We start from the raw sequence: 14,757 nt of genomic DNA on the forward strand, positions 1-14,757 counted from the left end.
AGTGCTATTTATTTTTCCATTTGTCCTGTTTTTCTCCTGTCTCTACCTATTAAGGGAGTCAGGGTAGAAGTTTATTTGTAATTTGTCTATGATTAGGAAATTTAGTTTGATCTCTTTTTAGCTTGAATGATCTTTTTGTTTGTTATTTTGGCCTTGCCCCCTTCTGAAGACTGGTGTAGCTTCCTTGTTTATATTAAATGCAACTTTTCTTGTTTATTATTAAAAGCAGTGGTTGTGTTACTTTCTGGGACAGGAGAAGGGAATTTTGTAATCTTTCTCCTTGTTACACCTCTCCAAACCTAGACTGGGGTGGATGTAACAATTTAAACTCTTTAATCATCATTTAAACTCTTTAATCATCATTTGTTTGACACCGACTGCATGGAGAAGGCCTGTGTTACCTGTGTGAGCTGACTCAGAGCAGGATACGTGTGAGGCATGGGCTGATGTCTGTGCAGACTGTAGCCCTGGAGTGGGTATGAGGTCTGTGGTGAGGTGTGTCCAGGCAGCAGGGTGGGGGGTGTGGGGGCTGACAGCGGCCCAGAGTGATATAATGGCTGCGGCCCTGTCTGACCCGACTACACAGACAGAGAGAAGGGGAAAGAGAGAAATCAAAAGGTAGGAAGGGAAATAAGAAAGCAAACTATAATAAGCTCTGCTCCCAAACTACATTCCACATAGGCAGCCTCCTTAATAAAGTGACTGATTTGAAATGCTCTATGCTCCACTTGCATGTGAGACTGAGTCATCTTATTTATATTTGTCCCATATTAAATTTAGTCTGCACAAGAAATGTTTGAGATAAAAACACACAGAATACACATGCACTTAATTTGCATGCAAGAAAACATGAAAGATTTTAACAATACAAATCATAGGGGGGCCTGGGTAGCTCGGCGAGTATTGACGCTGACTACCACCCCTGGAGTCGCGAGTTCGAATCTAGGGCGTGCTGAGTGACTCCAGCCAGGTCTCCCAAGCAACCAAATTAGCCCGGTTGCTAGGGAGGGTAGAGTCACATGGGGTAACCTCCTCGTGGTCGCTATAATGTGGTTCGCTCTCGGTGGGGCGCGTGGTGAGTTGTGCGTGGATGCCGCAGAGAATAGTGTGAAGCCTCCACACGCGCTCAACAAGCCACGTGACAAGGTGTGTGGATTGACGGTCTCAGACACAACTGAGATTCGTCCTCCACCACCCAGATTGAAGTGAGTCACTATGCCACCACAAGGACTTAGAGTGCATTGGGAATTGGGCATTCCAAATTGGGGGAAGGGGAGAAAATAAAAAGGATTTTGTGTTTACTTAGATTGCCTTAGATTTATGTTAGATTTTGTTTGAATTTTTGAAACAATTTAGTATGAGATATACACAAAAACAAGAAATCAACAGTATTGGAGCAATCAATACTTTTTCACAGCACTGTATGAAAGGGATCATGTATCGTCAGCTGGCACAATCATTTTTGCGATAATGACCGCAAATAAATAAATGGGCATAAAATATTTGTTCACAAAATTATGTTATTTTGTTAGAAGAAATCCCGGCGTCACTAGAAACAGCTGAATTCCACCTCTAGCTTGAGTCAGATTACTGTTGGTGTTTTACTGTGAAAATAACTGGATGACTGCTGATTATCCCATTTATTACAAGACTACTCTCCAAATTAATAAATAAATTGATATGTAATATTGATTTGAGAGAAATTACTTTATTAGCTTGCTTGTAGAAATCGTAGAGCGGTACGAGAAGTAGGAAAAGTTGATATCAATTTATCCCCGGATGTGCGGTCATTATTCAGAAATATCAGACCGCTGGATAGTGCGATTAACTTTAAATGCTTTCTAGATTGGCTGTTCACTAGGAGGAAGCTAAAACACAAGACAATTGCATTCAACACTGTAACCATTTTACATTAACACATTCATATAGTGGAAACTGTAGAACTGTACCAGCTGAGTTAGTGTAAGTGTGTGTGTGTTACCTGTCCTGGGCTGGGTGCAGTGTGCTGAGGGGGCTGGTTTCCTGTTGGTGTACTGGAGGGTTGAGGAGGATGAACAGATGCCGAATGATGCGAGAACATCTGAGGAGCTGCAAACACAGAGAGAAACATGAAGCCTGAAGAGCAAGCGGTTAAACCACTTGAACAAGACTTCAAAGAATCCTTCATTAAAAGAGAAACTTTCTGTCTCAAAAGCCACATTGTAAAGCATTACTGAACTGAATTTTAAATGCTTAAAAGTTGTGGGACTAACTGAAACATCTGTTCACACATCAAGCAAGTACACTTACTGCTGGGAGTACTCTTACCATACAGGCCTTGCTGTGGCCCCTGAGGGACATCAGGCTGTCCGGGGAACTGTGTGCCTGCAGGAGGGACGAGAGCCTGTGGGTGGCCTCCACCTTGACCCAACATACGAGCTCCACTCTGCAACACTGAGTACATGGGCTGAAAGAGACACAGATGCGAAGACAATGCTTTACGATCACTCTCATATTATGACTTCAGAGACTAGATGGATGTATTTGGTGGAAATGTGGAGCATCTTGAACATACACAGATTTGTTTACTCAAGTTTATTAAGCATACACTTAATAGGGCTAGTAATGAAAATGCTGTCATGCTGAAAATGTACACACACTGTTGACAGGCCTGAAAAGGTAAAGTTCTTATCGTCTCTGAGAAAACTTCACATACCCAAGCAAAAGCGAAGAGCATTCCGGTCATTTATTTTGTGTTAATGCTAGTAATTCACCGATAATAGTTGCTTGCTAATGCTAGACCGATAAATCGGCCGATATTTTTCCATTTTGAGGTTGTCAGCTGATAACTATCCATGCTTGGCTGATAAACAAAAGTTTAAACTATAGGTTGACAAATATCAGTTGTGCAGATTAATTATCGGTTATCGGCAGAAATCAACTCTAAAGTTAACCGATTGTAAATACATTCACATATTGTAATACGTTGAAGATGATCGTAAGAGTATATATTTTATATCCCATATCTGATTGTGTTAGCAGCATAGAGCACAGATATTTTTAAAATAACAGTCCATGGTGTATTTCGGGCTTGTTTTATTCAAAAGACCTACAGGTCAATCAAGGTGTGGATGGAGGACCATATAGTCTGAAGCGATTTATATACATAATTTTTGAGCTATGTAACCGGCTGATAAAAAACGCTGCACAACAAAACATGTATGCTTACACACAAACAGATGAAAACAACAGTCATAGAGATGGTAGTAGTGTTTTAAAGTAGCACAGTCAAGAGTATTATTCCTTTACATAGTGCTTTATGCAACCAGTTTAAATATTCTGTCCATCATAACATTAGTTTTCTAACAAACTCTAGACAGGTCAAACGCAACCCCTCACATGCCCGCAAAATGATGTTTCATCACACTCATAGCAAAAACATTCAGTCAGTGAACAGGATAGTAAATACTGTAGTGTACTGTCCTGTAGAGGATTGAAAATATAAGAAAGATCCACAGATAGACCGTCGCTAACGTTCATGAATGAACATAATACAACAGGTACGCTGTTTTACTCACAGACTAAAAGCTGTTTATTTGTGCACAGCATAGAGTTACAACAGATGTGGTTTATTTGTAGGGCTGCAACAACTAATCAATAAAATAGATAAATATCGATAATGAAAATCATCAAAAACACATTTCTTTACCGATTAGTTGTATATATGCGGCGAGCACGGAGAAGATCCGTCAGTGACATCACTTTACAGTCCAGTGAAAAACGTGTTGCATGATGAAACTCATTTGAAAAACAGCAGAGACAAATTGACGCGGAAAAAACATGACTCAAGATGTCCAGTGCACGAGAGCACTTTATAAACACTTTAAAGAAGATCATAATAATCATACAGTTTAATGTGGACCGGTTGCTGCATCAGGTGCGTTGAAAGAGGGCTTGTGCTATGTCATGTTTCTCTCCAGTGCATAACTTACATTTCACTGCTATTTTCGGTTTTGTAATGTATACATATTATGAATTAAAAATCGTAAAACCGTTTGTCTTAAACTTTACTGAACACGCGAGCGCACGCATCCACGTCAATCAAACCGATCGCAATGGAGAAAGGGAGCGCATGTGCAACATCATACTGCGATTTCAATGTGACCAATTATGCAGCTTTCATGGATGTCACAATGTCTCAGAGGTCCAAGTGTGCCAGCTATTAAAATGTTTTAGATGGTTTCTTCTCATCATGTTAGCACATGTAATACAATGAGCTTAGGATGTCTAGACAAAAGCTCTAGGATGAGACTGTTCAGCGCGAGAGTGAATCAGATGATTGTACGATATTAAACTGTATGCTGAATATAATGTATAATAATGCTAAGGGTCCTGATATTTGATAGTCCTGATAATGCCAAATGTGTCTGATTTCACCAGTAAATTTATGCTATGGCAAACATTATTTTACTGAATAAGCATACACTACCACTAAAAGTGTTTTTTTTAAAAGAATAGTTTAGAAACATGAGTGACTATACTTTTTTTAAAACTTACAATATGAATTTTAAATACTTAAAACGTATGTAATCAGTCATATAATTATGTCTTTTTCAGCTGGGAAGAATAATTTATATTTTTATTCTGGTGTCATTTTGCCCTCTGCTGGGCAGATTTTTTTGTCCCACTCCATCCCTGATGGAATGTTTTCCTCTTTAATGAATAGTAATTTTTGTTAAGCTTTAAAAGTAAAGGAAAGGAACAGTTTTGCATATGTCCTGAAAGTAATATTAATAATAATAAATTCAGGGGCCTGGGTAGCTCAGTGAGTATTGACGCTGACTACCACCCCTGGAGTCGTGAGTTCGAATCCAGGGCATGCTGAGTGACTCCAGCCAGGTCTCCTAAGCAACCAAATTGGCCTGGTTGCTAGGGAGGGTAGAGTCACATGGGGTAACCTCCTCGTGGTCCCTATAATGTGGTTCTCGCTCTAGGTTGGGTGCGTGGTGAGTTTAGCGTGGATGCCGCGGAGTATAGCGTGAAGCCTCCACAAGCGCTATGTCTCCGCGGTAACGCGCTCAACAAGCCACGTGATAAGATGCACGGATTGACGGTCTCAGACGCGGAGGCAACTGAGATTTGTCCTCCGCCACCCGGATAGTCACTACGCCACCACGAGGACTTAGAGCGCATTGGGCATTCCAAATTGAGGGGAAAAGAGGAGAAAAAAAAATTTAAAAAATTGAAAATTAATAATAAATTCAAACTTACCTTTTCGGGCTTTGTTCAAAATTATAAAATCAATTATAAAAGAGTATAAAATCATGTAGTAGAATTCAGTACCGTAAATCAAAGCAAATATTCTTTATAATTTAATTTGAAATAAAATAAAATACATATACATATATATAATCACATTTTAATAAAATGTAGTTTTTTTTAAATCCAATTAATCGAAAAACATAAGATGATTATCAAAATAATCGTTAGTTGCAGCCCTATTTATTTGTTGCATTTGTTTTTTCATGAAACATAAACAGAGTACAAAAAACTGCTACACACGATTACTTGAGCAAATACTGCAGATTAAAATACGCTGTGATACGATGTGTAGATGCTGAGGTAATCTTCATGCTGGAGCGGGTCTGACATGCTGCTGAACAGCTGAAGTGAAGTCAGGCGGATGCTCCCGGGTCCTAATGCCCGCCGTATGCACCCTCTGTCAGTGCGACCTATATACAGATGTGACTTATCTGTGTTTTTTTCCTCTCAGCAACACAATTTTGACCCGATGCGACTTTATATTCAGGTGCGACTTTATTTCCGGAAAATACAGTACTCCTAAAGAAATGAATTGTAATTTTGAAACATATGTATAAATCATGAGCACTCACATGAGACGAGGACTCTAGTTATATCAGTACCCTTATAAAAGCTGTTTTATTCTAAATGGGGCAGGGGCGCCCTCATGGGGGCTGCCATTTTACAATCACATGACCAGCTGAATACTACTCGCTTAATCTCATTAACTACCTTGTTATTGGACACTTTCACTCTTGGATTAAATTAATCATGGCTGCTTGTAATCTGAAACTGAAACTACTGATTTTGAAAGATGCTGCATCCACACCACTAGGTGTCACTGTAAGTCCAAGATGACACGAGCAAAAAGTTACTGAGTGCACTTTTCATTCATAACATGTTGATGTTTTCTGTTATTTGTGTGTTGTACCTGTGCATATGGAGTCATGGCTTGTATGACCTGTTGTTGGCTGTACTGCTGCGGGTTGTACTGAAGGTACGATTGACCGTAATGTGACGCCACTATTGATGCTCCCGCAGCAGATGCAGCAGCCTGTAACATGGGTGGCGCTGTTGAGTTGTGATCTGACCGCGGAGCCACAACAGAACCTTAACACACACACAGACACACACACACACGCGTGTTAGACATATACGTTAAGAACTAAGAGGAATAAAGTATAAGGCTTTGTTTCTTACTATAGATGTGTTATGAGTTGAATTCTGATAAGGCAATGACACATGAAATGGAGCTTGCATAACTAGGTATTTGTGTAGAGAATGTTTAGGGCCTGATTTGAATGAATGAGTCATGTAAGAGAAGTATGTGCTCTGCGAGGGTCTTTACCTTTCGGTGGTCTGGGGTATTTACCCTGGTTAACAGTAGTCATAGTGTACTGATACATCTGAGGGGCCTGATCAAACACAGAGCAGCATTTATACTGAAGAACTTCACAACACTGGATTCAATGTGCTAAAACTGTGTGTTTTGAAAGTGTGTGCGCGTTACCTGTACAGAGTGTATCTGGGGAACGTAGCCTAAATAGGAGGTGTTGTAGATGTTCTGTCCATGCTGAAGCAATACAGACGGGCTGTGAGGTACTGGACGGGGGGGTGTGGGGACGGTAGATGGCTTTGACTGAGACAAACAGACAATCATGGGTCTTTTTTGCTATTCACACTCATCTAATGGCACTTCATTTTAATATCACAATTCAAATCAGCTTCACTGGCTCCTGTGCTTACCAGAGTCATGTGTGCTTTGATGGGATTAAACTCCTTTGCATTGGGGTTTAAAGTGGATTTTTTCACTTGTCTAGAAAGGAAACCAGATGACACATTCAAAATATTACAAAAATAACCTGTTTAAAACCCATCTTTAGTCTGTCTGCACCATTGAAATAGAAGTGTAGAATGACGATTAGCTTGAAGGGTGGGTCGGGATGTTTGTTATCTTCAGCATTCTCCCAGTGTTCCCCACAGTCCAGTGATGACATGAAAGTGATGCTGAAGTCTTAAAGGAGCCGCACATCTTTTGCAACATGTGAATATTGGCCGATGCCAATCGATCGAAGCATCCCTAGGGATGCCTGAAAACAGGCAGGGCTCAGTGGTGCAGACGTGGGACTACATAATAATCCACACAGAGCAACGTGAGATGTTAACTTGGCTAAAAATAATAATGTTACTAATTTAACCTATTTCCATTATGATTATTATGATAATTATATGATAAGAGCTGGGACGAGCACTGTGTGGTTGCTGGGATATTGCACCATGTCTACAGAGATCTGCTGGCATCATGTTTGTATTGTGGGTTTTGTTTAATGTTCGTTACACACTGTTAATTTATTGTCCAAATTTGGTTGAATTCATTGCTACATGTGTTTAAAGTTTGTATTTCTCTCTGTGTGTTTAAATTAGCGATTCATCAGGATAAACATACATACATACATACTAGTATAACTGGACATAATACAATTTATGCAAGCATAATGTCATTTATTTCTCATTCAAATCAGCATCATCTGTAATATAGTCTAGAGGTCGTTTTATTTCAATTGTTGCTTTTTGGCAAAAATCTATGCTGAAAGTTTTGTTTTTTAATGCCTCCGTGTTCATCTGTGGATGGCGCTAGAGGAGTCTACAGTAAAATCAGCGGCCTCTAGAGGTGAAATAAAAAACATCACTGACACCTCATAGGGATTTGCTGTATTTAAATCTGTCATCATTGACAATATTCATCCATATATTTATCCTCATTTCAATGCATATTTTGTTATTTCAATTAGATGATCAAGTGTTCGAAACTGAAGTGAGGGCATACAAAGAAAAATGTGAGTATATGGAAACATGCTCTGTCAGCACATACTGTACATTGTGTCTATATCTTGTGAATAAAAATAAACTTTATGCCTCATTAAACCTAATCTGGTGAAATACATATATATATACTGTGTATATATATATATATATATATATATGTGTGTGTATATACCGTATATTAGGGCTGTTGATTTAACGCATTAATTTAGATTAATTATATATAAAAAAAAAAAAAAAACATGTTAAAAAAATTTACGCAATTAATCATGTCCACTGATGCGCATGTAAATTCCGTAATAAAAATACAGGTTTTCCCTAATATACCAGCAATTAAAGCTTGAAGTGCATCTGTTTTTACGAGCCACGTCAATAGGTGGCAGCGCGCCTCAACAAACCTCACATGCAGCTCAGCCACAGAATGAGAACCGCTCACTGAGGAGGAAGCACAACAGAATACAGGAATCTTGAGATGCGATTTTCAGTTTCCACTACTTTTAACTTAACACAGCATCTAAAAATGTGCCGTTTATGATGCTAAATACCAGTGAGACGCTCCAAACGTGTTCGTCTGAGGCACGCTCATGTTCATGTGACAATTAAAAAAGCGCAAAAGGAATGCAAGAACACGCCCTGTAAGAACGCCACAAAATGACGAACTCAATGCAAAACCGATTGCTGTCCACTGCTTATTTAATGATATGAGAATGTTAAAAAATCCATATTTTGAGTGCTTAAGCCAATTTTTGTATTGTCTAATCATCTGCCACAATAATGTTATTTATTTCAAACTGAATTTCCATCTGTCTTATATATTTATCAGAGGCATTAGAATTATTGTGCATTATTTAAATGAATTATCTTTATTTGGGGGCCTTTCTCAGGAAATAATGATGTATGTGATCAATTAATAGGCAAGTCATTTATTGACGCTGACTACCACCCCTGGAGTCACGAGTTTGAATCTAGGGCGTGCTGAGTGACTCCAGCCAGGTCTCCTAAGCAACTAAATTGGCCTGGTTGCTAGCGAGGGTAGAGTCACAAAAGGGGTAACTTCCTCGTGGTCACGATTAGTGGTTCTCGCTCTCAATGGAGCATGTGGTAAGTTGTGCGTGGATCGCAGAGAGTAGCATGAGCCTCCACATGCTGAGAGTCTCCACGGTGTCATGCACAACGAGCCACGTGATAAGATGTGCAGATTGACGGTCTCAGAAGCAGAGGCATCTCCACCACCTGGATTGAGGTGAGTAACCTCGCCACCACGAGGACCTACTGAGTAGTGGGAATTGGGCATTCCAAATTTGGAGAAAAGAGGATATTATTATAAAAAATAAATAAACTGGCAAGTCATTTAATTAATTTGATTAAATATTTTTGCGATTAACAGCCCTAATTTATATATACATATTAGTGCTGTCAGTCGATTACATTTTTTTATCACGATTAAATCGCATAATTTTTCATCATTTTGGGGGTGAACTAATCCTTTAAAAGTTGATCACATTGTGAAGTGTAGATTCCAAGCTGTTGAAGCCACCTATTTTGTTTTAAGTGTGTAGTTTTTATTAATTTATGTAGCAGCTCCAGATTAAATGGTTTAAATGCAAAAAGTAAAATTATCGGTTATTGGCCACAATGTGCTGTGAATTATTGGTTTCGGCCCAGAAATTCCATATCGGTGCATCCCTAATTTAAGTGATTATACTTCCTAGTGTATAAACGAGAGTAAAAACATGATATTTGAATCTGGCTCAACGGAGGATTTGGCTTTCTGAGCCACGACGCGCCGCCTGGAGGAAGACATACGTTCATTTCTCATAGGAAACTGTTATTATCAATCAAGTATTATTTGGCACTCAGGGATCTGCACTTACTCGGTCCCAGACTCTGCTGATGTGGAGTCTGGTCTGGGGTCCTCACTGCCTGGGGTCATGGCTGGCTGAGGCGTCTCTGGTGATTGCCTGTCTGCTAGAGGGACACTGGACTCTTTCTCTTTGGCGTCTTCTGCTGGAGGAGCAGAGGCAGCGTTCTGACCCTGAGGGCTTGGGATTAAGCTCTGGTTTAGGCTGGGTTTGCTCTCTGTCACAGGACTGGCTGGTTGTGTGTTGGGTTTAGTTGAGTTGGGCTGGGTAGCGCTGAGGGTCTCTTGTGTGGGTGCTGATGGTACATTGGGAGGATTTGGACTTCCTCCACTGGACGGGAGCTATGGAGATGAGAGAAATGACACAAAATGCACCTGACAAACTAATCAAACACGGCATCAACATCACACCCCTGACAGACATTTAGAGGTTTGACCCCTTTAAATGATCAAAACGAATAGTACGAGACATTTATGAGTGAAAGTGTGAGTGATGTAAGCCTGTGAAAAACTGACCACCACAGATGCTAAGGTGTTGTGGGTGGTTACCAAGACTTTGCTACAGTATGTGGTTGCTAAGGTGTTATCATGACTGGTTTTAACACGTTGCTATGTGATTGCTAGGGCACTTCTAGGTGGCCCAAGTCAAAAGAGTTCATCCCATAGTCTCTAGATATGGTCCCTCCTTCATTGCAGTTCTTAAATTGAAACCTTATGTTAGGTATTTGAACAAAACATTTTCATAATGCTAGTTCATCTCACCCTGAAGTCGTTGCCAAAATTGCGAAGCTCTTCAATCTGAGAGTGCTGCTGAATAGATGATGCTGGGGAAAAAACACAAACACACACACACACACACACACACACACACACATGAATATCCAATTCTGCAAAATCCATTCTCGCATCAGTACAGACAGTTCGACTGCACAGCTGTCGATCATTCACCAAAAAACAATCTGCAGGTTTTTGTCATCACACCCACCTTTGCTCTTGGATTCTTCAGTGCTGGGAAGAGTTTCAGCTGGTTTCTCTTTCCCTGCAGAGCTCAAAATCTCATTCACTATGAGGAAAGACATGGACAACTTTCAATTCAGATTTTAATAAAGGTGTTTCTCTTCTATTATATAGTACGTCTCTCTAAAACACTTGATTCTGACTGATCGAACATGACATTCTATGGTAAAATATATTTGTTTAATGAGTGCTAAACTTTACAATTAATCATTGCCCCAGGCAATGGATTTCCTACACCGTGCTAATTTCATTCTCTATGTCTTCTCACATATTAAGGGGTCATGACATGAGTAATCAAATTTTCCTGGATCTTTTGACATATAAGATGTCATTGTGCTATAAATATATACTGTAAGTTTCAGAACTGAAAACATCCTCCTTAATAGAAAAAGAGCATTTATTTAAACCAGACTCTAGAATCGGGGCATTTGGAATTTGTGGAACTTTGTGGAAGTACATCTGTAAATGACTGCCTCTTCAGCAATACATCAATGCCTATTTTTCATCATTGCACCCTTGGCCCCACCCACTGCTGCTCACTGCTCAGTTCCACAGGTGAAGAGGAGAGATATGGGCCTGTCATGAGAGATTCATCTATACCAAAGAGGACTTGCACAGGACACCTTCATGTGTCTATCTGGATTTAAATGATTTTCTACACTAGATGAACGGCTTTGACCGCTATCATTTATCTCGCACCACTTTTAAAAGATGCAATGTCAAGTTATAACTCTAAAAAAAGAGACCTCCAATCTGTTTCATTCAGCTGCTGTTTTGAGCTGTTCCGAAGGCGTCACCCATCTGTGCTATTTTTAATTATTAGTCTTTAGTAAACAAGCACTAGATGGACATCTTTGTTCGTTTTGATGTGTTTCCGGCGATGTGCGCTGAGTTTTAAGAGCGGTACAAGCACTAACTTTTAACTTTAAAAAAAAGTTTCATTCTGCTGCTGCCGCCACTGACTGGGAGAAACACATGCCGTTCTGTGTGTAAACAAACATGGAAGATCATCTCTGTACCTCTGCTTTGGCCTATTGAAGCACCCAGCATCACCGTGGATTGTATTACGTTTGCGTATTCAGAACATTTCAGCATGAATTGTATGTTTTTTCGGCTGCATCAGCGTGAATTGCTTGTGAAATGTCAAGACTGTTTTATAATTACGGTGCTGTAAGGCGGGGTGCCAAGGTGTTTGCATTCAAAGGACAGAACTCCCCAGGGAGGCAAAGAGCAAATGTATGATCTCTAAGAAAATCAGCATAGAAACTCTCACAAAGATACTATCTCACACCCAACTGAGCAAGAATTGCCCCATTGTTGTCTTTCACATCTGTTCTCTCTCCTCTTCCCCCTCCTGTCCCCCTCAGCTCAAAATCACCTTAAAACACACTTAAATCTTGTATGTAACAAATGTCTAATTATATGTCTAGCTATTCATGTTTCATATCATTGGAAATGTCTTAGTGTGACTGGAAAAAGTCTCATTACCTTAACTGTAAAATACATGATGATACAGTTTTGAGAATTTAGAGGAATTCTGACTAATTCTGGCGGCGTGCCTACCTTCTTGTATGCAGATGAGGTGTGACTCCAGGACTTCCAAACATATTCATCCCCAAATTCTTATTGTCATTCCATTTGGTTGTGGTCTGAGTTTAAGGAGATTCAGCACATTGATCATTGGAATGTTCTGTAGCCAGAAATCCCCATGGTGCTTACACTACGTACTTTGCTGAAATCAGGTATGCATCTGTTACTCTTAAGATTCATCTTTGAGCATTAGATGTTTTGTATTGATTTCTGAATGTATTATGTTATTGGCTTGATACATATTTACCTGACTAATAAACTGTTAAACTCGATTCTAACTGAATAAATAAATGGGAAGATAATGAATTTAAAGGGGTCATGACCTACTCCTTTTTTTATTTTTATTTTTATAAATTGTCAGTAAAGTAGTTTTAGTTTTTTTTTTTTTTTTGCACCAAAACAGACAAAATTTTGTAATATATAAACATTTTCCACCCTGTCTCTGTTCATCTGTCTGAAATGCTCGGTTTTAAGCTCTCTGGGCCTTTAAGGCTTCAATGTAAACGGCCACTGTTCTGATTGGCTAACATCATGCAGCCCCTCCAATTCAGCCATATTTGAAACTCAATTGTTAGAAAATGAACAACAATCTCCACAACATCATAAAATTACATTTCGGGGTTTACTCGTAACGTACACCCAATACATCGCATCCAATTACATTAAGCACAATGGCACTGTAAAAATGCCACCTCGCTGGCCCAATGGCAGAATCCAGTAAAGTGGCGAAGGTATCTGCATGTTCGTCTTTTTCGTGTGCGTGTGGCTGTAGCGTCATAATTACTGATTTAGTTAAGACCGAATCTGACTCCATTAACAATTTCATCTGACTCTTAATTATACGAGACCTCGAATTTAGGTTGAGATTCCTTTTGTTATTGATCATCAATTGAGATTTTATCAAGATTTGGATACTTCATTATTCTTGTTAATTCTATACCTTTACATTGCACTCGTTCATTTGGATTCCTGTTAGTAGACTCTATGATCTGCATACACTTAATTAAAATAACACTACTCTCAGCCCTAAGGAGTGACTAATACTACCTGGATAGGCAGACCAATGCTACCGTATCCAGATAGTACTTTTAATCAGTCTCCATAGTTTCCTATGTACCCTTGCTGGAATAATGTTAACAGTAATCAGAGGTAACGACTAACATTATTTAGGTGAGTCGACCAACATTTTGTTGTTCTAAATAATGATTATATTTAGTCCCTACAGTCTACAGTTGAAGTCAGAAGTTTACATACACCTAAGCCAAATACATTTAAATTCAGTTTTTCACAAGTCCAGACATTTAATTTTATAAAACATTGCCTGTCTTAGGTCAGTTAGGATCACTACTTTATTTTAAGAATGTGAAATGTCAGAATAATAGTAGAGAGAATGATTTATTTCAGCTTTTATTTCTTTCATCACATTCCCAGTGGGTCAGAAGTTTACATACACTTTGTTAGTATTTGGTAGCATTGCCTTTAAATTGTTTAACTTGGGTCAAACATTTTGGGTAACCTTCCACAAGCTTCTCACAATAAGTTGCTGGAAATTTGGCCCAGTTGCTTGGGGTCATTGTCCATTTGGAAGACCCATTTGTGACTGAGCTTTAAATTCATGGCTAATGTCTTGAGATGTTGCTTCAATAAATCCATAATTTTCTTTCCTCATGATGCCATCTATTTTGTGAAGTGCACCAGTCCCTCCTGCAGTAAAGCACCCCCACAACATGCTGCCACCCCCATGCTTCACGGTTGGGATGGTGTTCTTTGGCTTGTAAGCCTCACCCTTTTTCCTCCAAAATGATGGTCATTATTGCCATAAAGTTCCATTTTTGTTTCATCAGACCAGAGGAAATTTCTCTAAAAAGTAAGATCTTTGTCCCCATGTGCACTTAAACTGTAGTCTGGCTTTCTATGGCGGTTTTGGAGCAGTGGCTTATTCCTTGCCGAGCAGCCTTTCAGGTTATGTTGATATAGGACTTGTTTTACTGTGGATATAGATACTTGTCTACCTGTTTCCTCCAGCATCTTCACAAGGTCCTTTGCTGTTGTTCTGGGATTGATTTGCACTTTTCGCACCAAACTACGTTCATCTCTAGGAGACAGAATGCGTCTCTTTCCTGAGCAGAATGATGGCTACGTGGTCCCATGGTGTTTATATTTGCATACTATTGATTGTACAGATG

General features: G+C 39.4%; 1 protein-coding gene across 1 annotated transcript in view; it reads right to left on the reverse strand.

Moving 5' to 3' along the window:
- LOC127427100 (ataxin-2-like protein) overlaps positions 1-14,757 on the reverse strand; it is a 38,367-nt gene that overhangs the window by 4,496 nt on the left and 19,114 nt on the right. Inside the window, exons 13-22 of the mRNA XM_051674466.1 lie at positions 10,950-11,027; positions 10,727-10,788; positions 9,978-10,306; positions 7,027-7,096; positions 6,791-6,919; positions 6,629-6,695; positions 6,212-6,390; positions 2,308-2,446; positions 1,982-2,088; positions 402-578 (exon numbers count right to left, since the gene is read on the reverse strand). Coding sequence (XP_051530426.1) covers positions 402-578; positions 1,982-2,088; positions 2,308-2,446; positions 6,212-6,390; positions 6,629-6,695; positions 6,791-6,919; positions 7,027-7,096; positions 9,978-10,306; positions 10,727-10,788; positions 10,950-11,027 — 1,337 coding nt within the window. The remainder of the gene's footprint in view (positions 1-401; positions 579-1,981; positions 2,089-2,307; positions 2,447-6,211; positions 6,391-6,628; positions 6,696-6,790; positions 6,920-7,026; positions 7,097-9,977; positions 10,307-10,726; positions 10,789-10,949; positions 11,028-14,757) is intronic.

Source organism: Myxocyprinus asiaticus, chromosome 36 (assembly GCF_019703515.2).
Source record: "Myxocyprinus asiaticus isolate MX2 ecotype Aquarium Trade chromosome 36, UBuf_Myxa_2, whole genome shotgun sequence".
Classification (NCBI taxonomy): Eukaryota; Metazoa; Chordata; class Actinopteri; order Cypriniformes; family Catostomidae; genus Myxocyprinus; species Myxocyprinus asiaticus.